The sequence below is a fragment of the Chanodichthys erythropterus genome, chromosome 17 (assembly GCF_024489055.1).
Source record: "Chanodichthys erythropterus isolate Z2021 chromosome 17, ASM2448905v1, whole genome shotgun sequence".
Classification (NCBI taxonomy): domain Eukaryota; kingdom Metazoa; phylum Chordata; class Actinopteri; order Cypriniformes; family Xenocyprididae; genus Chanodichthys; species Chanodichthys erythropterus.
In genome coordinates this window covers 5,094,283-5,121,156 of record NC_090237.1, presented here as the reverse complement: position 1 = coordinate 5,121,156, position 26,874 = coordinate 5,094,283, and the positions used below count along the sequence as shown (strand labels likewise).

At 40.6% G+C, this 26,874-nt stretch overlaps 1 protein-coding gene across 5 annotated transcripts; it reads left to right on the top strand.

Moving 5' to 3' along the window:
* The first annotated feature begins 1,646 nt into the window (after nucleotides 1-1,646).
* Nucleotides 1,647-26,559, top strand: LOC137004420 (NLR family CARD domain-containing protein 3-like). 5 transcript variants are annotated; one of them, XM_067364719.1, is made up of 10 exons: nucleotides 1,647-1,679; nucleotides 2,565-2,662; nucleotides 2,829-2,942; nucleotides 3,257-3,370; nucleotides 4,190-4,267; nucleotides 4,378-6,171; nucleotides 7,925-8,095; nucleotides 23,248-23,418; nucleotides 25,237-25,410; nucleotides 25,889-26,559. In XM_067364719.1, exons 2-10 carry the CDS (start codon nucleotides 2,613-2,615, stop codon nucleotides 25,893-25,895), a joined length of 2,673 nt encoding a protein of 890 aa, XP_067220820.1. In that variant the 5' UTR covers nucleotides 1,647-1,679; nucleotides 2,565-2,612; the 3' UTR covers nucleotides 25,896-26,559. The 5 variants fall into 5 exon arrangements, with proteins under 5 accessions (XP_067220820.1, XP_067220822.1, XP_067220823.1 ...); XM_067364718.1 differs by lacking the exon at nucleotides 1,647-1,679 and adding an exon at nucleotides 1,958-2,225; XM_067364720.1 differs by lacking the exon at nucleotides 1,647-1,679 and having other exon boundaries at nucleotides 2,234-2,662; nucleotides 3,262-3,370.
* The last annotated feature ends 315 nt before the right edge of the window (nucleotides 26,560-26,874 follow it).

Here is a 26,874-nt window from a genome sequence, read left to right as displayed (position 1 = left end):
TCGTTAGTTTAGCCACCGTTTCAAATAAATACCTAGGATTATGTTTATTTTCTTCTAAGAGATTTGAAAAATAAGCAGATCTAGCAGTTTTAAGGCCTTTCTGTACTCAATCATTCTTTCTTTCCACGAAATGTGAAAAACTTCTAGTTTTGTTTCCTTCCAGCTGCGCTCCATTTTTCTGGCTGCTCTCTTAAAGGGATAGTTCACCCAAAAATGAAAATTTGATGTTTATCTGCTTACCCCCAGAGCATCCAAGATGTAGGTTTTTTTGTTTCTTCGGTAGAACACAAATGATGATTTTTAACTGCAACCACTGCCGTCTGTCAGTGGTATAATGCAAGTCAGCGGGAACTTGGACTATAAGAGTAAATAAAACACGACAGACGAATCCAAATTAAACCCTGCGGCTCGTGACGACACATTGATGTCTTAAGACATGAAACGATCGGTTTGTCTCGCGCTCATTGAAGTATATGCGCGAGACATCACTGCTGTTGTCAAAGCGCGATCAGACCTCACGAATCGAGTGATGAATGCAGTTGGACATAGTGGTGAGTCTAATGTGCTGGAAAAGAGAGAGTCAGTAGTTTCTGTTGCAACATTGAGTTCTTCTAAGCTATCTGGTATGCTAAGAAGATGAAACTGATCAAGAAGATTATTTATAAAGCAATCTTTAGTGATAGAAGTGATAGTTCTACCATATTTGTGGCAGAGAGGCAGTTTTGTAGCCTTGGCTAAATGTAATATACACAAGACTAAATAATGATCTGAGATGTCGTCACTCTGCTGTACAATTTTAATGGCATCAATATCGATTCCATGTGACAATATTAGATCTAAAGTATGATTACGACAATGAGTGGGTCCTGACACAACTCCAATAGAGTTTAGAATGTCTGTAAATGCCAATCTCAATGCGTCTTTTTTATTATCTACACAGATATTAAAATCACCAACAGTTAGGACTTTATCTGCAGCCAGTACTAACTCTGATAGAAAATCAGCAAATTCTTTGATAAAGTCTGTATGGTGCCCTGGTGGCCTGTATACACTAGCCAACACAAATGTCAAATGGGAATTGTTGCTTACATTACATAATGTTACATGAAGCACCATCACTTTGAATTAATTATATTTGAAAGACTTTTGAGTAATACTGAAGATATTACTATAAATTACAGCAAAACTTCCCCTTTTGCCTTTCAGTCGAGGTTCATGTTGAAAACAGTAACCTTGAGGCATAGACTCATTTAAAGTAATGTAATTGTCTGGTTTTAACCAGGTTTCTGTCAAACACAGCACATCTAGATTATTGTCTGTGATAATATAATTTATAATAAGTGCTTTTGAAGAAAGGGATCTAATATTCAGCAACCCAAGCTTTATCATTTGTTTATCAGCATTATATCTGTTTTTTATTTGTTGAACATCAATTAAATTTTTACCTTTAAATGGGTTTGGGAGTTTTTTGATGTGAACAGTGAGCCAGAGCTCTGATGACTGTTCACATCACGCCTGCCCAGCCAGAGACTCTTCACATCATGCCTGCTCAGTTAGAGACTCTTCACAAGATAGCTGCCACCCCTGAGCCATCAGCCAAGATGGCCGCCATGTGAATGAAGACATGCCTACAGGAATAGAGAGCAAGTCAATAAAGTTGGAATAATTAATGGTCTAAGGTGCTGGAAAACGACTGTACTGTTTGTACTGTTTTACCATTTATTTATTTTTCTCATAGGCTGCAATTTATAAATGCACAGGAATGAGAGATGAAGTAATACTAATGTTGTCCACCAGAAGAAGACACAGGATAAGAAATCATTTGATCTCATAGCTCAAAATCTGTGTAAATGGTTCAATTTAAATAGATTGACTTGCAGAAATCTGTGATCTCCTAAATATCCTACTTCATGATCATTATGAATGATTGGACATCGCATCGCTAACACTTTTCCACTGTAGTTTTCAGACGGGATCCAGCGAATAAAACCAACTTTACCGCCCAATAAATGTGTCATGCTGTACTGTATGATAACATTATACGAAGCTAATGCATGTAATCAATTATTCAAGGACAAACACACAAAACGTGCACCGAGCGCATAACGTGACGTCATAATCTCTCGCATTACAAATAAAAAGTGAAAGTAAATGAACAGAGTTGATGTTTCGCCATTTAAACAACCAGGAATATCAATGTGTTTTTAGAGGAACCTTTATAAAAGGTAAGTCGTGAATTTACGTGTAGATACTTGATAGAAAATGTGGACGAGTTTTTTTATAAATCATTTAATATATAATTAAATGTTGATCAAGGTGAGTGTTCAGGTCTCGACTCTCGAGACTTACAGGTGACTTCCGCATTATCTCAAGAACGTAAATAATTCTTTGAAATACGTTTGATATTTTTCGTTTCGAAGCAAATTAACATGGTTATATTGTTTCGTGTTGTCTGTGCTTTATTTTATCATTTGTGTGAACATACAATAACATTGTGTATTTGAGTGAACGCCGCGTCTCTTGATCCTGTCTGAGGAAAAGATGAATTATTGTGTTTGTACAAGATCTTCCATCCAGAGTCAGTGTTGGAGATCTAACTGTTCAGATTCATCATGAATGACACACAAACTTCCAGAGATGAAGATTTTTCTCCAGGATGCAGGTACTTTGAATAAACACCAGATTAAATCACCTTTAAATTATGATTAAAGGTCTAAAGTTAGTCAGATATTTTGTTAGGATACAAAAATATGTTTGATGATAAATGCTTGTAAGACCTTATCTTAAAGTGATTATAATCATAAATGATCAAATCTGTTCTGTTATAGTTCAGTTCATCAGAAGAGATCAGAACCAGAGCCCAGCTGTGTGTCTGTGAGAAGTGACGGGTCTATGGGTCAAATTATAGATTTTAAGAGTGGAGATGCACAGACTGATCTCAGGTATAACATTTCTATAAAAATGTGATTATAGTATGACAAAATACTAAACATTGTACAAGAATAATTATTATCAGAATATTATTAATATTCTTATTTTAAATTATTATTTATAAATAATTAATAATTATTTGTTTACTTTAAAGTATATAGTGTTTCTCACACAGAGACACACATCTATGAGAGAGCTTAGTTAAATGTTCAGTTTTTGTATCAACAGTGTAAAAATAAAAACTTGATAAAAGAATTTAAGAAGGTTTTATGTAATTTAAATCATAATACAGTCATTTAAATCATTCATTCTCTCTTTGTTATAGTTCAGTTGATCAGAAGAGATCAGAACCAGAGTCCAGCTGTGTGTCTATGAGGAGTGATGGATCTATGCTTCATCCAGTACATTTTAAGAGTGGAGATACACAGACTGATCTGAGGTACAAAGTTTCTACAAACCCGATTCCAAAAAAGTTGGGACACTGTACAATTTGTGAATAAAAACAGAATGCAATGATGTGGAAGTTTCAAATTTCAATATTTTATTCAGAATACAACATAGATGACATATCAAATGTTTAAACTGAGAAAATGTTACATTTTAAGGGAAAAATAAGTTGATTTTAAATTTCATGGCATCAACACATCTCAAAAAAGTTGGGACAAGGCCATGTTTACCACTGTGTGGCATCCCCTCTTCTTTTTATAACAGTCTGAGAGGCTCTTTTTATACCCAATCATGTTGCCAATTGACCTAATAAGTTGCAAATTGGTCCTCCAGCTGTTTCTTATATGTACATTTAACTTTTCCGGCCTCTTATTGCTACCTGTCCCAACATTTTTGGAATGTGAAGCTCTCATGAAATCCAAAATGAGCCAATATTTAGCACAACATTTCAAAATGTCTCACTTTCAGCATTTGATATATTTTATTCACAATAGAATATAGATAACAAGTTTATGAGATTTGTAAATTATTGCAAATTATTGCATTCCTTTTTTATTCACAATTTGTACAGTGTCCCAAATTTTTTGGAATCGGATTTGTATTTAATATCAGAATATTATTCTGATAATGAATTATTTTTTCTTTATCTGATATTTTAAAGTACAGAGACACACATCTATGAGAGAGCTTAGTTAAATGTGCAGTTTTTGTATCAACAGTGTAAATATAAAAACTTTAGGCTTTATTGTGGATAAAATAATTTAAGTGTTTTTCGTCATTTAAATCATTCACTTTATCTCTTTTTGTCCAGCTGTGTATCTATGAGGAGTGACGAGTCTATGGGTCATAAAATACATTTTCCGAGTGGAGATACACAGACTGATCTGAGGTATAACGTTTCTGTAAAAGATATGCATTGATTATGATTAAAAAAAAAAAAATGCTAAAAGACATTGTGCTTATTAACTCATGTAATAATGTGGTGGTCTAATTTTACAGCCATGAAGTCCTCAACAGGTTTAGATCAAATCTGATGAAGAAGTTTGAGTGTCTGTATGAGGGAACAGCACAGCAGGGAAACCCAACACTCCTGAATGAGATCTACACAGAGCTCTACATCACAGAGAGTGAGAGTGGAGAGATCAGTAATGAGCATGATGTGAGACAGATTGAGACACAATCCAGGAGAGCAGCAACAGAGGACACACCGATCCAATGCAATGACATCTTTAGACCTTTACCTGGACAAGACAAACCCATCAGAACTGTGCTGACAAAGGGAGTCGCTGGCATTGGAAAAACAGTCTCTGTGCAGAAGTTCATCCTGGACTGGGCTGAAGGGAAAGAGAATCAGGACGTCCAGCTCATATTTCCACTTCCTTTCAGAGAGATCAATTTGATCAAGGACAAAACACTCAGTCTTTCTGATCTTCTTCATGTCTTTTTCCCTGAAACAAAAGAAATGGAAATATCCAGTGACAAATATAAAGTGTTGTTCATCTTTGATGGTCTGGACGAGTGTCGTCTGTCTCTGGATTTTCAAAGCGATGTGAGGTTGTGTGATGTAAGTGAATCAGCCTCAGTGGACGTGCTGCTGACGAACCTCATTGTGGGGAATCTGCTTCCCTCTGCTCTCATCTGGATCACCTCCAGACCAGCAGCAGCTGATCTCGTCCCCTCTGAGTGTGTCCATCGAGTGACAGAGGTGCGAGGCTTCAATGAGCCACAGAAGGAGGAATACTTCAGGAAGAGAATCAGTGATCAGAGTCTGGCCAATACAATCATCTCACACCTGAAGTCATCAAGGAGCCTCGACATCATGTGCCACATCCCAGTGTTCAGCTGGATCTCAGCCGCTGTTCTAGAGAAGATGTTGAGCGAAGCAGAGAGTGGAGAGATTCCCAAGACTCTCACTCAAATGTACACACACTTCCTGATGACACAGATTAGCATCAAACATGAGAAGGACTATGAGAAGAACGTGACAGATGAAGACATGATCCTCAAACTGGGGAAAGTGGCTTTTCAGCAGCTTGTGAAAGGCAATGTGATCTTCTATGAGGAAGACCTGAGAGAGTGTGGCATTGATGTGACAGAAGCGTCAGTGTACTCAGGATTGTGCTCTCAGATCTTCAGAGAGGAGTTTGGCTGGTATCAGGGGAAAGTCTTCTGCTTTGTTCATCTGAGCGTTCAGGAACATCTAGCGGCTCTATATGTGCACCTCTCCTGTACAAACAACAACAGAAATGTGTTTGAGCAAATCACTAAACAGAGTTTGCAGTCTAAAGTTAAGGAGAGTTTTAAAAGTGTTTCATTATCTGAGCTGCATCAGAGAGCTGTGAATGAGGCTCTACAGAGTAAAAATGGACATCTGGACCTTTTCCTGCGGTTTCTTCTGGGTCTGTCAGTGGAGTCTCATCAGATTCTCCTACAAGTACTAATGAAACAGAGAAGAAGCAGATCTGACAGCAATGAGAAAACAGTTGAGTACATCAAGAAGAAGATCAGCACCATTGACTCTGCAGAGAAATACATCAATCTGTTCCACTGTCTGAATGAACTGGGTGATCATTCACTAGTGGAGGAAATACAACAGTATCTGAAATCTGGAAGAATAAGTAAAGCCAAACTCTCTTCATCTCAGTGGTCAGCTGTAGTTTTTGTGTTGTTGACATCAGAGAAGAAGCTGGATGAGTTTGATATTAATACATTTGTTGGAGGAAATTATAAATATAAAAAACTGAAGGTTTTTCTGAAGCTGCTGCCTGTGATTAAAGAATCCAGATCAGTTCAGTAAGTATCTTTGAGAACAATCACTTCACTGTTAAAACATTAAAAGAATAAGTAAGGAATAATTGACTCCGGGACATTGAATTATTAGAAAATAATGCACACCCAAATTAGTAATGCGCCACGACTCGAAGTGGATTTTCTAATAATTCAACGGCCCGGAGTCAAATATTCTGCTTATACTACAGTTTCCACACCTCAAAACATTGTTCAGATGTTGTATTTCAAGACATTTGTCATGTTTTTGTCCTTAAAACACTCTTGTGTGGGACTAATTTCTTACACATCTCATCCCAATCCTCTGTTGCTAATCCCAATGCATCATTTCAGAACTAGTAACAGAGGCTTGAGCCATTGATAGCAGAATAATACAGTTATTAATGCAGTTATAAGAGAGAGAGAGAGAATAAGCAGATGTGAATTAGTCTAGCTGAGTCTGTGCGTCTCAACAGTGTTCAGCAGCATTGTCTCTAATAACAGTGAAACTGTAAGTCTATCTACCTCAAGAACTGCACAGTTATTTCCTCACTGGTGAGAAATGTCATGTAGCTTTTAAGTTACTAAACTATTTAACTGATCAATTCATCAGAGCAGCGCAGACAACACGTTTCTGTGTGAGTGTGTGTTTGTACTGTGTGTGTGTGTGTGTGTGTGTGTGTGTGTGTGTGTGTGTTTGTACTATGTGAGAGAGAGTAGGAGAAAGAGAGTATAACCTTTCAGGACATAATAATACATATTTTGTGGCAAAAACCTTGACAATAATTTGTTGTTTTTATCATATTGTTTACTATATTTATTTGCTTGGTCAGTGTCGTTGTGGATTTTGTTTCTTTTGCTGTTGTAGGCTGTAAGGACCTTATGAAATAACTGAAATAACTTTGGTGAAGTGATATGAACTGTAATGCGGTCAAGACCTGCTAGAACTACTTCAGTCGTGTGTTTCCCTGAAAATAATCACACACCTTAGAACATTCGTCAACCAATCAGATTCAAGCATTCAACAGCTCCATCTATAAAAGTTCATAAATCTTCAGAGCTGCAGAAGTTGTCTAGAGTTTAGTGGTCAGTATTTTGATGTGTTTTCTAAACCGTCACAATGTAAAATTCCTTCAGATATTCAAACAAAGTCAGTGTTTTCGCACATAAAGAAGGAATTTAAACATTTAAATAAATGACATAAAAGAATTTAAGATATTTGAAGTATGGTTAACATAGCAGAGTCGTACATTTTACTGTCAGATGAACAATTAAGAATCAAATCACTGAGTATCTGAAGTTAGTGCAGGTTCTCCAGTAAAGAGCAGATGTAATATGTAGCAGCGGCTCCACCATAACAAGAATAGCAATGTACAGTGAGACATTTAAGATTATTTAATAAGTCATTACTTTTACAAATAATTGGAATAGAATTTAAAAAATTTATTGATACGAATATTTTGTGTGTGAGTGGATTCTGACTAAATGAAACTCCTCTGATTGGCCATTGAGTTCAAGAGATCAAAACATTTTCTGTGATCAAACATTAATTGTCGGACCCCTGCAGTACCGCTGTGAACCCCCGGTTGAAGACCCTTGGTTTAAAGTTAATAAATACATGAATATTAATTTAATTCAATCTTAACCTTTTTTATTAGTGTGAATTTGACCATGAAACATGAATTTGACATTGTTAAATTATATTGGAATTGAAAGTTGTTTGATGTTTTTTTGATAGTTTAACTATTTATTATGCTGTTTGTTTTTCATCTCTCTACAGGTTGAGTTATTGTGGAGTCACAGATGAAGGTTGTGCTGCTCTGACTTCAGCTCTGAGATCAAACCCCTCACACCTCAGAGAACTGGATCTGTCATGGAATAAAATAGGAAAATCAGTGAATCTGCTGTCTGATGTACTACAGGATCCTCACTGTAAACTGGAGAAACTGTGGTAAGATCATATTTGACTCTCACACATGAATCACAATGTAAAGTGTATTTGAAGAGTTCAGTCTCTTTCTGCTGCTGTGAGTTCATTAATGCTTTGGGAAACGGACCGTAATATCAAGAATAGTCGTACAATTGTTTTTTACTAACTTCTTAGGCTTACGATGCTTTTAGGAAACGCAGCACATGGGCCTCATTTATAACCTTTACACACAAAACATGTCCTGAAAGAGCCGTACGCCACTTCCTGCACAAAAGATGGGATTTATAAAACAAACTTAATGTTAACTTAACCTGCACACAAACTCTGACCCATGAGTATGAACTGTTTTACTAGAGTGAGAAAAGTAATGAAGTTGTCACGATCTCCAGTCGGAGTACCCTGGTTGGCCACCAGAGGGCACTCCAGCACGGACTACGTCACCAGTTTTACTTCATTTCCCATAAATCACCCCTTGGACTTATTAGCCTCATGTCATTACACTCAGGTGTTTTGTGTTTGCTCATTAGTTCTGTCTATTTAGTCTCAGTGTTTTTTGCCTTTGTTGTGGTTCGTTGTTTTCTGTTTTATGCACTTTGTTTCTGGTTTCTGTTTTTGTGGACTGTTTTTGCCTTGGACTTACTTCATTAAACTGCACGTGGATCTTATCATTTCGTGTCTGTGCATTCCGTGACAGAACGAACCACCTATTAAGATCCAGCAGCATGAGGACCATTCTGGCAGGCACTTGCAGGGAGCGTGTGGCACTGCTTGGGGCAGTGATGGCTCTACGCCAGGAGGGAGAAGAGGTAGGATGCTTTGCCACGGTCTTTTGGACAATGGCGGTGGGGCTGAGGTACAACGATGCGGCGCTGAAGGATGTTTTTAATTGCTGCATTGATGATCCTCTACCTCAGTGTGAGAAGGAAGGGATACAGGACTTGGATTTCTGGAGATTCGCCGCCTATCTCCGCCATCGGGTAGATTGGGCCTCACCTAGTCAACCAGGCAGTGTGCATGCTCCAGATCATGAATCCGTCTCTGAAGTCACAGGGGACGTGGGCACTGAGCCTCAGCTTCACCCCGGTAAAGGGAGGAGGAGAAGGAAGAAGGCTTCCTTTGGACGTCAAGGCCCGGAGGCTGCTCCAGTCAGTGAGCCCGCTCCAGCCAGTGAGTCCGCTCCAGAGCCCGCTCCAGCAAGTGAGTCCGCTCCAGAGCCCGCTCCAGCCAGTGAGTCCACTCTAGAGCCCGCTCCAGCCAGTGAGTCCACTCCAGAGCCCGCTCCAGCTAGTGAGTCCACTCCAGAGCCCGCTCCAGCCGGTAAGTCCACTCCAGAGCCCGCTCTAGCCAGTGAGTCCACTCCAGAGCCCGCTTTAGTCAGTGAGTCCACTCCAGCCAGTAAGTCCACTCCAGAGCTCGCTTTAGTCAGTGAATCCACTCCAGAGCCCGCTCCAGCCGGTGAGTCCACTCCAGAGCCCGCTTTAGTCAGAGAGTCCACTCCAGCCAGTGAGTCCACTCCAGAGCCCGCTCCGGCCAGTGAGTCCACTCCAGAGCCCGCTCCGGCCAGTGAGTCCACTCCAGAGCCCGCTCCGGCCAGTGAGTCCACTCCAGAGCCCGCTCCGGCCAGTGAGTCCACTCCAGAGCCCGCTCTAGCCAGTGAGTCCACTCCAGAGCTCGCTTCAGTCAGTGAGTCCACTCCATCCAGTAAGTCCACTCCAGAGCTCGCTTTAGTCAGTGAATCCACTCCAGAGCCCGCTCCAGCCAGTGAGTCCACTCCAGAGCCCGCTCCAGCCAGTGAGTGCACTCCAGAGCCCGCTCCAGCCAGTGAGTCCACTCCAGAGCCCGCTCCAGCCAGTGAGTGCACTCCAGAGTCCGCTCCAGCCAGTGAGTCCACTCCAGAGCCCGCTCCAGCCAGTGAGTCCACTCCAGAGCCCGCTCCAGCCAGTGAGTCCACTCCAGAGCCTGCTCCAGCCAGTGAGTCCACTCCAGAGCCCGCTCCAGCCAGTGAGTCCACTCCAGAGCCCGCTCCAGCCAGTGAGTCCACTCCAGAGCCCGCTCCAGCCAGTGAGTCCACTCCAGAGCCCGCTCCAGCCAGTGAGTCCACTCCAGAGCCCGCTCCAGCCAGTGAGTCCACTCCAGAGCCCGCTCCAGCCAGTGAGTCCACTCCAGAGCCCGCTCTAGCCAGTGAGTCCACTCCAGAGCCCGCTCCAGCCAGTGAGTCCACTCCAGAGCCCGCTCCAGCCAGTGAGTCCACTCCAGAGCCCGCTCCAGCCAGTGAGTCCACTCCAGAGCCCGCTCCAGCCAGTGAGTCCACTCCAGAGCCCGCTCTAGCTAGTGAGTCCACTCCAGAGCCCGCTCCAGCCAGTGAGTCCACTCCAGAGCCCGCTCGGGCTGGGGAGTCCACTCCAGAGCCCGCTCCAGCCAGTGAGTGCACTCCAGAGCCTGCTCCAGCCAGTGAGTCCACTCCAGAGCCCGCTCGGGCTGGGGAGTCCACTCCAGAGCCCGCTCCAGCCAGGGAGTCCACTCCAGAGCCCGCTCTCCCTGATACGGCCACGGAGGCCATCACCGAGCTGCCTGCTCTCCCTGATACGGCCACGGAGGCCGTCACCGAGCTGCCCGCTCTCCCTGATACGGCCACGGAGGCCGTCACCGAGCTGCCCGCTCTCCCTGATACGGCCACGGAGGCCGTCACCGAGCTGCCCGCTCTCCCTGATACGGCCACGGAGGCCGTCACCGAGCTGCCCGCTCTCCCTGATACGGCCACGGAGGCCGTCACCGAGCTGCCCGCTCTCCCTGATACGGCCACGGAGGCCGTCATCGAGCTGCCCGCTCTCCCTGACACGGCCACGGAGCGCCCTTGGTCAGCCCTGCCGCCGCCGCCATCCAAGCCTTCTGTCCTGCCGACGCCACCTGAGCAGTCCGAGCATGCTGCCGTCCCTGAGCAGCCCGAGGCCGTTACCGTCCCAGAGCTGCCCGCTCTTCCCGATATGGCCACGGAGCACCCTCGATCGGTCCTGCCGCCGCTGCCCAGATCTTCTGCCCTGCTGCCGCCATCCAGGCCTTATGTTCTGCCGTTACTGCCCAGGCCGTCTGAACCGTTGAAATCCGCTTGGTCAGTTCCTCCAGCACCACCCTGGCAAACAGCTAGGACTCCAGACCTGCCAGTGCCCGCCTGGTTGGTTCCTCCAGCACCGCTCTGGCAAACAGCTAGGACTCCAGACCTGCCAGTGCCCGCCTGGTTGGTTCCTCCAGCACCGCCCTGGCTTTCTGGGGGAGCACGCTGGATCTGGCCCGCCATCCCTCCCCCTGATCCTCCTCCTATCCACCTCCCTCCTGAGTTTTGTTTTGTTAAGTGGAGCGTCTGGTATCCGCTCCGTAGGGAGGGGGTAATGTCACGATCTCCAGTCGGAGTACCCTGGTTGGCCACCAGAGGGCACTCCAGCACGGACTACGTCACCAGTTTTACTTCATTTCCCATAAATCACTCCTTGGACTTATTAGCCTCATATCATTGCACTCAGGTGTTTTGTGTTTGCTCATTAGTTCTGTCTATTTAGTCTCAGTGTTTTTTGTCTTTGTTGTGGTTTGTTGTTTTCTGTTTTATGCACTTTGTTTCTGGTTTCTGTTTTTGTGGACTGTTTTTGCCTTGGACTTACTTCATTAAACTGCACGTGGATCTTATCATTTCGTGTCTGTGCATTCCGTGACAGAAGTAAACAGAACAATTTTAAACTCTGTTTTCATTTTGATAAACACATTTACATTAATATTCCACTTTCATTAATGGTGATAAGCACTGAAAGTCATTACGCAGAAGTTAAACAGAAATTATATGAATTTAGACAGTGGTGTTACGTGCTTAAAGGTGTTAAATGGAATGACCGCAACATTTAAATGAGATGCAGCTGTTGCGGTGTGGGGGAGGAACAAGCCAAACAACAAGGGATGCAATTAATATCCGATATTTATTAACACGGAAGAAATAAGTCAACACAAGTAAGACATAAACTCAATAAAAGTAAGAAAAAAACGAGGATGTCGCCAAAGAAAAGAAATAATCAAAACAAAACCCACTAACTAGCACCCACACCCCTAAACTAACTACCAAAAATAAAATGTAGAAACAAAACCGAAAACTTCGGCGCGACGCCTTAACTGAACTCCACTAAATAAATAAACAAAAAAATACAAGGGAGGCGAGCACCCACATTATAACTAACATTAATTGCTAGCTACCAAATCGAGCCGTCACGCACTATACAGAATTAACAATGGTCAGTGAGGTTGACGTTATCTCTGAGCTGTCCGCAGCAAAAGGTTTCATTATCGGTCAACCCTTCGGTTGACAGATAATGACTTCACGCCAGAATTCAAATGGGTTCAAACATTTAACACGAGAAACTTGTCTGCAGCAAAAGGTTTCATTATTTGTCAACCCTTCGGTTGACAGATAATGACTTCACGCCAGAATTCAAATTGGCTCAAACCTTTAACACGAGAAACTTGTATCACGCTCTAACTCCGTCAGCTTAACTATTACACAGAAACAAACAACCAGGTGCTGGCTCAATAAACCACAGACTAAATACACAGTTCGCAGACACAAAGGATGGCTGGCTCTGGCTCGACAAGCGTGAGTGAGGTCCGAGCCCAAACGCTCACTGCAGGTGGAATGCCGCCAAAGCCTTTTAAATGATCAGCCACCCGCAGATTGGCAGAACGCTGGTTGGGACGTCAGAGCGTCATGAATTCACCAAGATGAGCACCGCTTTACCGTCAACCTAAAACTCGACAGACAGATAACAAAAAAAGAGAGAGAGGGAGAGAAGGAAAAACAAAAACAAAATACAAAAACATACGTGGAACGTAACACTCCCCCCCTAAAAAAAAAAAGAGAGAAGAAAAAGAACACTTTTCTTCTTCTCTTCTTTAAGCCCTATTCCCAGCTTAGTAAACTCTAGATAGAGCATCGGCAATTATGTTTTCTGACCCCTTCTTGTGCTTAATCACTAAATCGTAACCCTGCACGATTAAGGACCAGCGCATCAATCGCTGATTCTGATTGTTCATACGTGCTAAAAACACCAGAGGATTGTGATCAGTGAATACAACCATAGGCAAATTACTTGAACTAATATAAACATCAAAGTGTTGTAAGGCCAACAGCAAAGCTAACGTTTCTTTCTCGATGGTAGAATAGTTTAACTGATGTTTATTAAACTTGCGCGAGAAATAACACACAGGATGGTCAATACCATTTGCGTCTACCTGTACAAGCACTGCACCTGCACCTACCGAGCTTGCATCGATCTCCAGCTTGAAGCCTTTTCTCACGTCAGGAGCTGTCAAAACAGGCGTACTGCATAATAAAACTTTGATGTTATCAAAAGCATTTTGACAGTCATTACTCCAAATAAAAGTACGTGACGGGCTGAGGAGTGAAGTTAGCGGACTGGCCACAGTGGAGAAATTTTTACAAAATTTCCGATAATAACCGGCCATCCCCAGAAATCTGCGAAGTTCTTTTTGCGTGGTCGGAACTTGACCAAATTCACATTTAGAAAGGTTTAATGTCAGCGAGGCATTCTGAAGGCGTTCAAACACCTCTCTTAACGTTGCAACATGTGCGGACCAGCTGGATGAATAAATCACAAGATCGTCCAGATATGCATTGCAGTATCGAACACCAGCAAGCACAATGTTAATGAGCCTCTGGAACGTAGCTGGTGCGTTGCGCATGCCGAAAGCCATAACGCAATATTGCATGAAGTCGTCCTGAGTCACAAAAGCAGAAATATCTGACGCTCGAGCCATCAATGGCACTTACCAGTAACCTTTCAGTAAATATAGTTTACTGACGAATTTAGCAGACCCCAGATTGTCTACACAATCTTCCATACGGGGTAACGGAAAACTATCGGGAACAGTAACTGAATTTACCTTGCGATAGTCCGTGCAAACCCTAGACGATCCGTCACTTTTTGTCACCAGCAGACATGGGGAACTCCACGGACTAAAACTCTGCTTGGCGAGACCGTTTTCATGTAAATACTCGACTTCAGCTTTCATCACAGAACATTTAACAGCGTTAACCCTATAAGCTTGTTGCTTAATAGGAACGGCATGACCTACATCAATATCATGTTGTAAGACTGTAGTTCGAGACGGAACATCCTATATAACAAGGAGAAATCGTGAATTAATGTTTCAACATCATTTCTCTGGCAATCAGGTAAATGAGACAGATGAGAAGTCAAATCACTCAACATTTCAGAGTTCTTCAGCCTAACACACTGCTGATATGTGTGGCGTACTAACACTCCATCGTCATTATCTTGAGTAGGGACATCAGCCACCTCACATATAAGAGCGGCAGAGGTAGTAAGCTCATCCACCTTCTCAACAGTCAAGTCAAGTCAAGTCAAATTTATTTATATAGCGCTTTTTACAATTGGTAATTGTTTCAAAGCAGCTTTACATATTAGAAGCACAGAAAAAAGAGAAGTGGTTAAAAATAAGCTGTACAAGCAAGCGTGGTAATATGTAACATATACAAGATGGTGCTACATTAAGCCAATGTCGGCTGACTCCCAGGGGTGGAAAAAAAACCCTAGGAGAAAAACCCAGTGCGCTAACACTGGGAAAAAAGTCCTAGGAGGGAAAAAACCCCTTGGAAGATATATATAATATATGTAAATGGATATGGAGATCAAAATCTGAGTTATAAATTTTTATTATAGAGATTAAAAATAGATTATATATAAATATATGCAAGCGGATACGGAGATTAAAAATCTGAATTATAGATGCAGCCAGAACTGGATCTGTAGGCCCATTGTCTCCTGGGCTACGTTGTTGTCAGGTCCAGACACAGGTTCTCCATCTGATCTGGATACGGCCTGGATCCAGCACCCGGCAAACCTCAGGATAAGCAGAGAGACTGATATTAGCGTAGATGCCATTCTTATTCTGATGTACAGGTATATCTAGTGTTATAGGAAATGTTCTCGGTTCCGGCCGACCTAATTATTGCAGCGTAACAATCCTTTAACGGATTTGAAAAAATGTTTATGTATTGATAATGTGTCATGTGTATGCAAGAGCAAAGAGATGTCTAGATTTAAACTGACAGAGTGTGTCTGCTTCCCGAACAATGCTAGGAAGATTGTTCCAGAGTTTAGGTGCTAAATAGGAAAAGGATCTGCCACCTTCAGTTGATTTTGATATTCTGGGTATTATCAACTGGCCTGAATTCTGAGATCGCAATAGACTATAATCATCACGACTATAATGCACCAAGAGCTCGCTTAGATATTGGGGAGCTAAACCATTTAGAGCTTTATAAGTAAGTAGCAAGATTTTAAAATCTATACGATGTTTAATAGGGAGCCAATGTAATGTTGACAGAACTGGGCTAATATGGTCATACTTTCTGGTTCTAGTAAGAACTCTAGCTGCCGCATTTTGGACCAACTGTAGTCTGTTTAAAAGCCGAGCAGAACAACCACCCAGTAGAGCGTTACAGTAATCTAGTCTTGAGGTCATGAATGCATGAACCAACTGTTCCGCATTTGTCATTGAGAGCATATGTCGTAATTTAGATATATTTTTTAGATGGAAGAAGGCGGTTTTACAGATACAAGAAACATGACTTTCAAATGATAGATTGGTATCAAAGAGCACACCCAGGTTCCTAACTGAGGACGAAGATTTAATGGAGCACCCGTCAAGTGTTAGAGAGTATTCAAGGTTTTTTCGTGAGGAAGTTTTTGGTCCAAAGATTAGGATATCATTTTTTTCTGAATTTAATAATAAGAAATTTCTTGTCATCCAGTTTTTAATGTCAGCTATGCATTCTGTTAGTTTTGTGAATTCGTAGGTTTCGTCAGGGCGCGAGGAAATATAGAGTTGAGTATCGTCAGCGTAGCAGTGAAAACTAACACCATTCTTCCTAATTATCTCTCCTAAGGGCAGCATGTACAGAGTGAAAAGCAACGGTCCTAGTACTGAGCCTTGTGGTACTCCATATTTAACCTGTGATCGATACGACATCTCTTCATTAACTACTACAGACTGATAACGGTCAGATAAGTAAGATTTGAACCATGCCAAAGCAATTCCACTAATGCCAATATGGTTTTCAAGTCTTTTTAAAAGAATGTTGTGATCGATAGTGTCAAAAGCAGCACTGAGATCTAATAACACTAATAGAGAAAAATACAGCCACGATCGGATGATAAGAGTAGATCGTTTGTAACTCTAACGAGAGCAGTCTCAGTACTATGGTATGGTCTAAATCCTGACTGGAAATCCTCACAGATTCTATTTCTTTCTAAAAAGGAGCACAGTTGTGTTGAAACTGCCTTTTCTAGTATCTTTGACAGAAAAGGTAGATTCGAGATTGGCCTGTAATTTACTAAATCTCTCGGATCTAGTTGAGGTTTTTTAATAAGAGGTTTAATAATAGCCTGCTTAAAAGTTTTTGGCACGTATCCTAGTGTTAAAGATTAATTAATTATATCAAGAAGTGGACCTACGACCTCTGGAAGCATTTCTTTCAGTAGTTTAGTCGGCATTGGGTCTAACATACATGTTGTTGATTTTGATGATTTGATAAGTTTAGATAATTCTTCCTCTCCTATAGCGGCGAATGATTCTAGTTTTACCTCAGGGACACTACAGTGCACTGTCTGAAGCGAAACTGTAGACGGTTGCATGTTTATAATTTTCTCTCTAATATTGTCAATCTTTCAAGTAAGGAAGTTCATAAAGTCATTACTGCTGTGCTCTTTGGAAACGTCAGCAGTTGAATCTCTGTTTCTAGTTAATTTAGCCACTGTGTCAAATAAATACCTAGGATTATGTTTGTTTTCTATTAAGAGATTTGAAAAGTAAGTAGATCTAGCATTTCTTATAGCCGTTCTGTACTCAATCATTTTTTCTTTCCACGAAAGGCGAAAAACTTCTAGTTTTGTTTTCTTCCAACTACGTTCAGCTTTTCTCACAGCTCCTTTTAGAGCCCGAGTGTGCTCATCATACCACGGTGTTGGATTAGTTTCCTTAATCTTCTTTAGACGTAAAGGAGCGACTGCATCTAATGTGCTGGAAAAGAGAGAGCCAATAGTTTCTGTTGCAGCATCGAGTTCTTCTAAGTTGTCAGGTATACTAAGGCGATGAAACTGCTCGGGGAGATTATTTATAAAGCAATCTTTAGTGGTAGAAGTGATGGTTCTACCATATTTATGGCTGGGTGGTGGTTTTGTAGCCTTGGCTAACTGTATTATACACGAGACTAAATAATGATCTGATATATCATCGCTCTGCTGTAGAATTTCAACAGCATCAATATCAATTCCATGCAACAGTATTAGATCTAAGGTATGATTACGACAATGAGTGGGTTCTGACACGTGTTGTCTAACTCCAATAGAGTTTAAAATGTCTGCAAATGCCAATCCAAATGCGTCTTTATTATTATCTACATGGATATTAAAATCACCAACAACAAGGACTTTATCCGCAGCCAGTACTAACTCTGATAGAAAATCAGCAAATTCTTTGATAAAGTCAGTATGGTGCCCTGGTGGCCTGTATACAGTAGCCAGCACAAATGTCAACTTACATAATGTTACATAAAGCACCATCACTTCAAAGGAATTATATTTGAAATTCTTTTGAATGATTCTGAATATATTACTATAAATTACAGCAACACCTCCCCCTTTGCCTTTCTGTCGAGGATTGTGTCGATAATCATAACCTTGAGGACTAGATTCATTTAAAATAATGTAATCGTCTGGTTTTAGCCAGGTTTCTGTCAAACACAGCAAGTCTAGTTTATTGTCTGTGATAATTTCATTTACAATAAGTGCTTTTGAAGAAATAGATCTAATATTCAGTAACCCAAGCTTTATCATTTGTTTATCTGATTTATCTGTGATTTTCATTTTTTGAACATCAATTAAATTTTTACCCTTAAAAGGTTTCGGAAGTTTTTTGTATTTACTAGTTCGAGGTACAGACACAGTCTCTATGTGATAATATCTAGGTGAAAGAGTTTCTATGTAATGTGAATTATCTGAGTTCTGTGACGTGAGGCGGCTAGCAGACGTTTGGTTTAGCAGGTTTGTCTGTGTCCTGATCTGGGCCCTGGTTTGTCATGTTTCAGCTCTAAGACTATTTGCCAAATTTCTAGATAGAAGAGCAGCACCATCCCGGGAGGGATGAATACCATCTCTTTTCAACAGATCAGGTCTGCCCCAAAAGCTTTTCCAATTGTCTATGAAACCTATATTATTCTGCGGACACCACTTAGACAGCCAGCCATTGAGTGATGATAACCTGCTAACTATCTCATCACTCCGACGAACAGGAAGAGGGCCAGAACAAATTACTTCTGCTGACATTGAATTTGCGAGTTCACACACCTCTTTAATGTTAATTTTAGTGATCTCCGACTGGCGAAGTCGAACATCATTTGTGCCGACGTGGATAATGATTTTAGAATATTTAAGTTTAGCATTAGCCAGCACTTTTAAATTTGCTTTGATGTCAGGTGCTCTGGCCCCCGGCAAACATGTGACTATGGTGGCTGGTGTCTCTATTTTCACGTTCCGTGTAATAGAATCGCCAATAACTAGGGCACTTTCAACAGGATTCTCAGTGGGTGCGTCACTGAGTGGGGAGAACCTGTTTGATGTTCTTATCGGAACGGAAGAGTGGTGTTTGTTCTTGCCACTATGCCGCCTCACAGTCACCCAGTTAGCCTACTTGCGTGGCTTCTACAACCGGAACCGAATGTGCAGTGTTTACTAGGCTAGTCGCATCCAAAGCAGTATCTAAGGCCCTTTCATTCTCACTATCCTCAATTAAAGTTTGGATGCGTGTCTCTAATTCTGAGATTCTCTCTGTCAGCCTGACAATATCCCTGCATTTATCACATGTGTAAGTCTCACTGCTGACAGAAAGAGCTAAGCTGTACATGTTGCATTTAATACACATGATAATCGTCGGACATGACTGACCGTGTTTTTGTAGAGTAGTCTGACTCCCCACAGTTGTTTGATGAACTTGATCGCTAACGCCGTCCGAAAAACTGCATCGCACACGGGACTCGCTAGCTGGATGTCTCGGTCGCTTGCCGGTGCCTGGGGCAAGGGTGATGTGCGGGACGCTGTACCTCACGGTGGATCTATGAATGCCGGGCAGCAAAGTCTCCACAGCTTCCCGATCTGGCGAGGACAGATCAGAATAACATACATCGGATAAATCCGCCATTAGATCGACAAGGAAGGTTAGTTTAGAGGAAAAAATAGACGGTAGCTAGCAGGCTAGCGGGCTATGGCTGACACTAGGTGATTACGCTGGTAGATTACTAGTAATAAATCGTTCCGTTCAGTAATACTATGCAATAGGTTAAGTAATCTAGTGAAAAACAAGAAAGTTATATTATGTGAATAGGAATAAAGAGAAGGATTTAGACAGAACAGAACCCACAACTGGCAATAAAACCAGCACCTGGTCACCTTCTTTAAAGTGACGCTGAACCGTTTTACGGTCAAACTGACGTTTCATGGCCACTTGCGCACTCAACAATGACTCTTTTGCCGTTGAACAAGCCTTGTGCAATCGCTCACGAAATTTGCTTACATAGTCAAGCACAGGAATTTTAGTACTAGGCTCACAGGATAACAGATCTTCTTTAAGCATCTTTAAAGGACCCCTCACCGTATGACCAAATACAAGGTCGGCAGGACTAAATCCCAAACTGTCTTGTACTGCCTCTCTGACAGCGAACAAGAGTAGAGGTATGCCCTCGTCCCAGTCCTTACCCGTATCCATGCAATAACGTCGCAACATCGCTTTTAACGTCTGGTGAAACCGTTCCAAAGCTCCTTGGCTTTCTGGGTGAAAGGCACTTGAAGTTTGATGAGAAACGTTTAAGGTCGTCAACACCTGTCAAAAGATTCTTGACAAAAAGTTAGTACCTTGATCAGATTGAACCACTTTCGGAAGGCCAAACATAGAAAAGAATCTTACAAGTGCATTACTAATCACTGGCGCTGTAATCTTCCTAAGCGGAATAGCTTCTGGAAAGCGCATCGCTACACACATTATTGTTAACAAGTATTGGTTACCACTCTTAGACTTAGGCAACGGTCCAACACAGTCAACAATAACATGCTCGAATGGTTCCCCCATCACTGGTATAGGAACAAGCGGTGCACGCGGAATCACCTGATTTGGCTTACCTGAAAACTGACAAGTCTGGCAAGTTTTACAGAATTTCATTACATCAGCCTTCATTCGGGGCCAAAAGAAATGTTTCAAAATTCGATGATACGTTTTCTTAACGCCCAAATGTCCAGACAAATCATGATCGTGAGCTAGAGAGAGTACAGTCTGTCTGTAACATACAGGAATGACAATTTGATGTACAGAAGTCCACTCACTATCGCACACAACATCCGCACACCACCAACGCATCAGCAACCCGTTCTCGATATAGTAAGCGGCTTTCCTCTCCTTGGCCACTTCCAAAGGAACAACAGAGGAAAAGCATTACGGCAAGGAACAATCTTCTTTCTGAGCTGTAATCATTTTTTCACGAGTCATTGACAATTTCACCTCGTCTGACTGCAAAATGAGAGCTTGATCTGCTGGCTTACCCTCCTCAACTGGCAAGTGTCATTTATAATAATAGGTGACATAAACGTAAAAGACAAGTCATCTGCATCAGCAAATTTACGAGCCTGCGCTCGCGTCACGGCACAAACAGGAAAAACTTCGGGAAACTTCTCGGACAATTCGTCAGTATACTCAGACAGAACAGGCTTATCACAAACCTCTTAACAGCGGCGCGACTTTTCCACCTGCGATGTCGTTACCCAGGATGAAACTTACTCCATGCACAGGGAGACTGTCACGCACGCCGACTTCAACAAACCCCGTAAACAAATCCGACTTCAGATAAATCTGATGCAAAGGAACATTCATAATGTTCATTTCAAAGCCTCGCACTAACACATGGGTACCACAGAAAGTCTGTTCTGAGAGCGGCAGTGCACCAGCCACTATAAAGGACTGTGCTCACTCGCTAATGACTAAGCTCGCCAAATACGAGGGACTGGTCAGCGAGTGTCGACAAGTAGGATGGAGAGCAAGGTGTCTCCCAGTTGAAGTCGGATGCAGGGGCTTTGCGGCCCGATCCCTGTTTAGAGCCTTCAGTCTGTTAGGCATTGATGGAGGGAGGAGGAGAAGAGCCATCTACAACATCACTGAAGCAGCAGAGAAAGCCTCAAGATGGCTATGGCTCAAGAGGAGATCCATGGGGGCAAAGTAGGTAGACTCGTCAACTGGACACAAGCTGGGGTCTGATCAGCCTCAGCTGGGTCGCCTGGATGAGGGTGTATGATGTTGAAAGACCCGAAACACCCAATGATTCCAGGAACATCACTGAAGATGTGTCCAGTAGCATCATTAGATGTATTCGCACAGCACAGAACAACCATTCGGTTGACAGATAATGACTTCACGCCAGAATTCAAATGGGCTCAAACCTTTAACACGAGAAACTTGTATCACGCTCTAACTCCGTCAGCTTAACTATTACACAGAAACAAACAACCAGGTGCTGGCTCAATAAACCACAGACTAAATACACAGTTCGCAGACACAAAGGATGGCTGGCTCTGGCTCGACAAGCATGAGTGAGGTCCGAGCTCAAACGCTCACTGCAGGTGGAATGCCGCCAAAGCCTTTTAAATGATCAGCCACCCGCAGATTGGCAGAACGCTGGTTGGGACGTCAGAGCGTCATGACGTCACCAAGATGAGCACCGCTTTACCGTCAACCTAAAACTCGACAGACAGATAACAAAAAAAAGAGAGAGAAGGAGGGAAAAACAAAATACAAAAACATACGTGGAACGTAACAGTGGATGTGCCACTTTTGATCACTTTTCCTGTGACACGCTGTTTTAATGACAGTGAGGAGTGATAGGAGCACAATAATTCCTCTAGAAACTAAACTGCAGATCTCATGTTATGACTAAATATTTTAGTGAGAACGATGATCAGTGATGCACACTTACTTCAATATTATGGCAAGATTTGCACATTTACTTTTTAAAACACTTTGTCAGTCAATTGTATATTTACTCTGCAATAAACAAGTAGGATCTGTTTCCACTAAAAATAGCTTATAAACATCCTAAAAGATATGATCACATTATCAGTAAAACTGCATAAATTTGATTTGATTTAATTTGATTAAAACAATTAAAATACTATTTGGCCAGTGGAAATGAATGAATCTCTATTCTAAAAACTTTATCTGAGAAGTACTTTATAGCTACAGTTTTGTTTTTATGGATATTTTGATATATTTACTCTAAAACATAAAGAGGATATTGGATGATTTTATCAATGTAATGTGTATGGCACAATCGGCATTTATAGTCCGTATCTAATATTTTCCAATGTCTCGTACCTTTGACGGTGTTAACATGGTGTCACGTGGATGAGAATATGCATGGAAATGATATGCAGATGAGGTTATGAATAGTAAAACTAGGCATTGTAAGCTCCATATAAGAGATTTTTGTGCAGGTTCTGGCGTGATTTGTGTGAGTGCAACAACTCAGTGATATAGACTGACATTAGATTATTAAGTGAAGACTGACATTATTAAGTGTTTTGTTTAAAAAACAAAATTAATATTTTAAATTCAACTCTGAATTTTACAGGAAACCACTGGAGAGAGATCAAGACAGGAGAGATGTGCTGAAATTTACGTGTTCTCGTCAACCATAGATGAGCTGTTAATCCCATAATAAAGTGAATTACAATAGTCTAAACAGGAAATAACAAATGCATGAATTACTTTTTCAAAGTTCTTGCTTGATAAAAAAGGTTTCACAAGATTGAAAAAACACTCTTTAACTAGTCCATTTATGTTTGCCGAGCTTTAGACCAGAATTAAACCAAAAACCTACATTTTTTTGCACATGTAGTAACACAAAATACATGGTATTATATATCTGAACAGTTTTGTGCAAACACAGAATCTAGCTTTTTTGCGTACATACACTTTTAGGATGAAATCTACAGAAAGTTTTATAAATGAGTCCCTGATCTGAACTGAGAGAGTGAAGAGTGTGTCATTGTTCTCTACAGGTTGAGTAATTGTGGAGTCACAGATGAAGGTTGTGCTGCTCTGACTTCAGCTCTGAGATCAAACCCCTCACACCTGAGACAACTGGATCTGTCTGAGAATAAATTAGGAAAATCAGTGAATCTGCTGTCTGATGTACTACAGGATCCTCACTGTAAACTGGAGATACTGTGGTAAGATCATATTTGACTCTCACACATGAATCACAATGTAAAGTATATTTGAAGTGTTCAGCCTCTTTCTGCTGCTGTGAGTTCAGCTGATTGAGCTGTAAATGATTGAACACATGAGCTGCTCCTCAGTCACATGATACTGCAGGACTGAGAGTCACACTGAAATACACACTTTCACACAATCAACATTTCAGTCTCTTGACTTTAAACAGACTCGAGCTCAACACAACTGAGAAATGAAGAACATGCTGAATTCATTCTTACTGTTCATCATGTTCATCTTTCTGCATTGACACTTTCTGAAGTATTGTTTTTCATTTTGTAAAATCACACACACACACACACACACACACACACACACACACACACACACACACACACACACACACACACACACACACACACACAGTCTGGTTCACTATACTTGTAGAGACTCTCCATAGACGTAATGATGTAAAAGATGAAAATTTCAAAAGTTTAAAGCTTTTTAACTAGTGTTGTAGTCAAGACCACCTAAACTGAGACCAAGACCAGACTAGCACTCCTCAAATCCTTCTGAAAGATCCACATTTACTGCCTGAGAAATGTCTTATTTATAATCAATAATTACCATTAGAATAATAAGAGACTATATAGAGCTGTTACCAATCGATTGAAATCACTAACAACAAAATTCATCTTTACACTACAGAGGTGGAACAGAAGTTGCATCTGAATTGGAACAATTACAAATTCATAAATAATGTTGAGATTAATGTTTTAAAAATAAAATTTTGTTCATTGAACATTTGTAAAAAATCAATATCACGTTTGCAGTTGTGCTCATATATGTGAAAACAGCCCTCTTTCTTGTGATATTGCTTAATTATATCATACATTATAATATAAATATCAATATCTTTTACAAGTACTTTTTTGCAATCATACCCGTCTTGAAATAAAATCCTGAGTCCTTTCAGTCTGAAACCAAGATCTTCAAAAAATGGTCTTAAGATCGGTCTCGAGGACCACAACTCTAATTTTAACACTATTCTCACTTGAAGTGAAGGACAGGAATAGTTTGTGCTTGTAGACATTTATTTAATGTAATTATATTCAGAAATGTAATTCAGAAAGATCACTGCAGTTTTGAGTTGTGAAGAAGAAGAATGTGTAAGTGAAGAAGATTGAATCTGTATTATTGATGTTGTTCACCAGCAGAGGGCAGCAGAGACACTGTGAATATGAGGCCTTGACAATGATATAAATTTACAACTGAAACATCTGAACAAAGAACCATTTCAGTATGAATACAATATATACAGTGACAAGAATACATTTGTGAACCCTTTGAAAAATCTGGATTTCTGCATTTATTATTAATAAAATTAAGTCACACTCATAGACAAACACAATCTGACTAATCTAATAACACACAGTTATATTTTTCAGAATGATACTGAAGACATTGAGTGATCATTGACAGGACAGTGTGTGAAACTCTGTGTGACGACTTCTCCAAAAGATAACTGGAGTCAGTTAAAGAAATGAGATTAAAAGTGTGTCACAAAGGTGTCCTGTCCTTTAAATAAAGACACTCAGTCTCAAGATGCACACCAGTAATGGTTTTTATACTGTACAAACTGTATATTCTGTCCCCTACACTAACCCTAAACCTACCCATCATGTTTTGTGCTCTGTGACATTTTAGATTTCAATGATTTATCACACATTTTGATTTGTGCTTTAAGTTTGTATTTTCTCTTTAATAATGGATTCACTGCTAAACTGATCTGATCTGAACTGAGAGAGTGAAGAGTGTGTCATTGTTCTCTACAGGTTGATGAATTGTGGAGTCACAGATGAAGGTTGTGCTGCTCTGACTTCAGCTCTGAGATCAAACCCCTCACACCTGAGACAACTGAATCTGACTGAGAATAATCTAGGACGTTCAGGACGTGAACTGCTCACTGATCTAAAGAATTCTCCACATTATAAACTAGAGACACTGCAGTAAGTAATAATTTCAAATAAATAATCACATTTTCATATACCTGAACATTCATATATTTATATGCATATTTGGTCCCACTTTATATTAGGTGTCTTTAACAACCATGTACTAACATTTAAATGAATCATTTAGTACAATGCAATATTTTTACATTGTACTTATATTTTAAAAAATACCTGAATTTAATTACATCTTTAAATAATTTCTGTAATTACATTCATAATTACACTGTTGACCGTTCCCTTACGCCTTAACCCACCTTAAACCTACCCATATCTTACCCATATTCAACCTCAATAGCAGCAAAAGTGTTTTCAATACAATATGAACACAATAAGTACATTTTTGATAAACAGAGAGATTTGGCTTGTTTATAATTGATCTGTATTAAAATAGTTAAGGCATATTTCAGAGTTTTATTATTTCAAATGAATGTCTGATTTTACATAATTGACTGTTTTATTTTTGGATTTACAGTTTATGAGGAAATTCCCATTTCCATTCAAATATCCGCTCTGAGTCCGGCTCCACACACTCTCCTCACGGACACTCTCTTCTTTCTCCACTGTAACTTGAGAAATTCACCACAGTGTTTCTAAACTCCTCTGATCTGAATCACGCAGCAGAAACCACAGGGTCCTGAAGCAGAGAGCTCAGAGAGCTGACAGAGAGACACCGATTGTGTTTCTTGTTATACATACTGAATACAGACTGATAGATTAATAATTATAGCTTTTTTAAGACAGGGTTTCATAAATGTTAATGATGACTGTACAGTATGTGAGTTATACACTAACTCTGTTAACTTGTATATATGTATGTATAAAATACTGTATAACTGAATAAATAAAATACATTTCTGACTGCACTGTATTAAAGTCTCTCACTCACATAAAATGACACTATTGTCACTTTAAAACTACTTTACAGCACAATTTGAATTTGTCTCATAATTGATCACTAATGTGATGTTGATGAAGCTCTAGTCTGAATGGAGATGAGAATATAGTAGTGCTGTAATCATGAAGTGTCTTTTCTTTTCTTTGTTGTGTATAATAGTGCTTGAAGATGTTTTGTAGACTGAAATAAATGCTGTAGAAACAATTTTCACTCAGAAATTGCTAAATTTCTCAAACACTTACAAAGAAACGGCAAGTAACATTGAAATAAATGTGAAATTTTGAACTAAAACTGAATAAATGTATTCAAAATATTTTGAATAAAAACTGAAATAACATTGTCTTGTAAAATGTTGTCTAATAATTTCAGTTTAACTTTTTACAGTGTATTGTATTTACAGTGTAGGCCTGGCTAACAGTGAAAAATTGCATTATAGATATTAAAGTAATAATTAATACACCACTGTTAAAATTATACAATAATATCTTACTGGTTTATTCATATTCAGTTGTGCTAAAAATGTAATCAACACCCTGACTGATGATGTCAAAGATGAACATTTC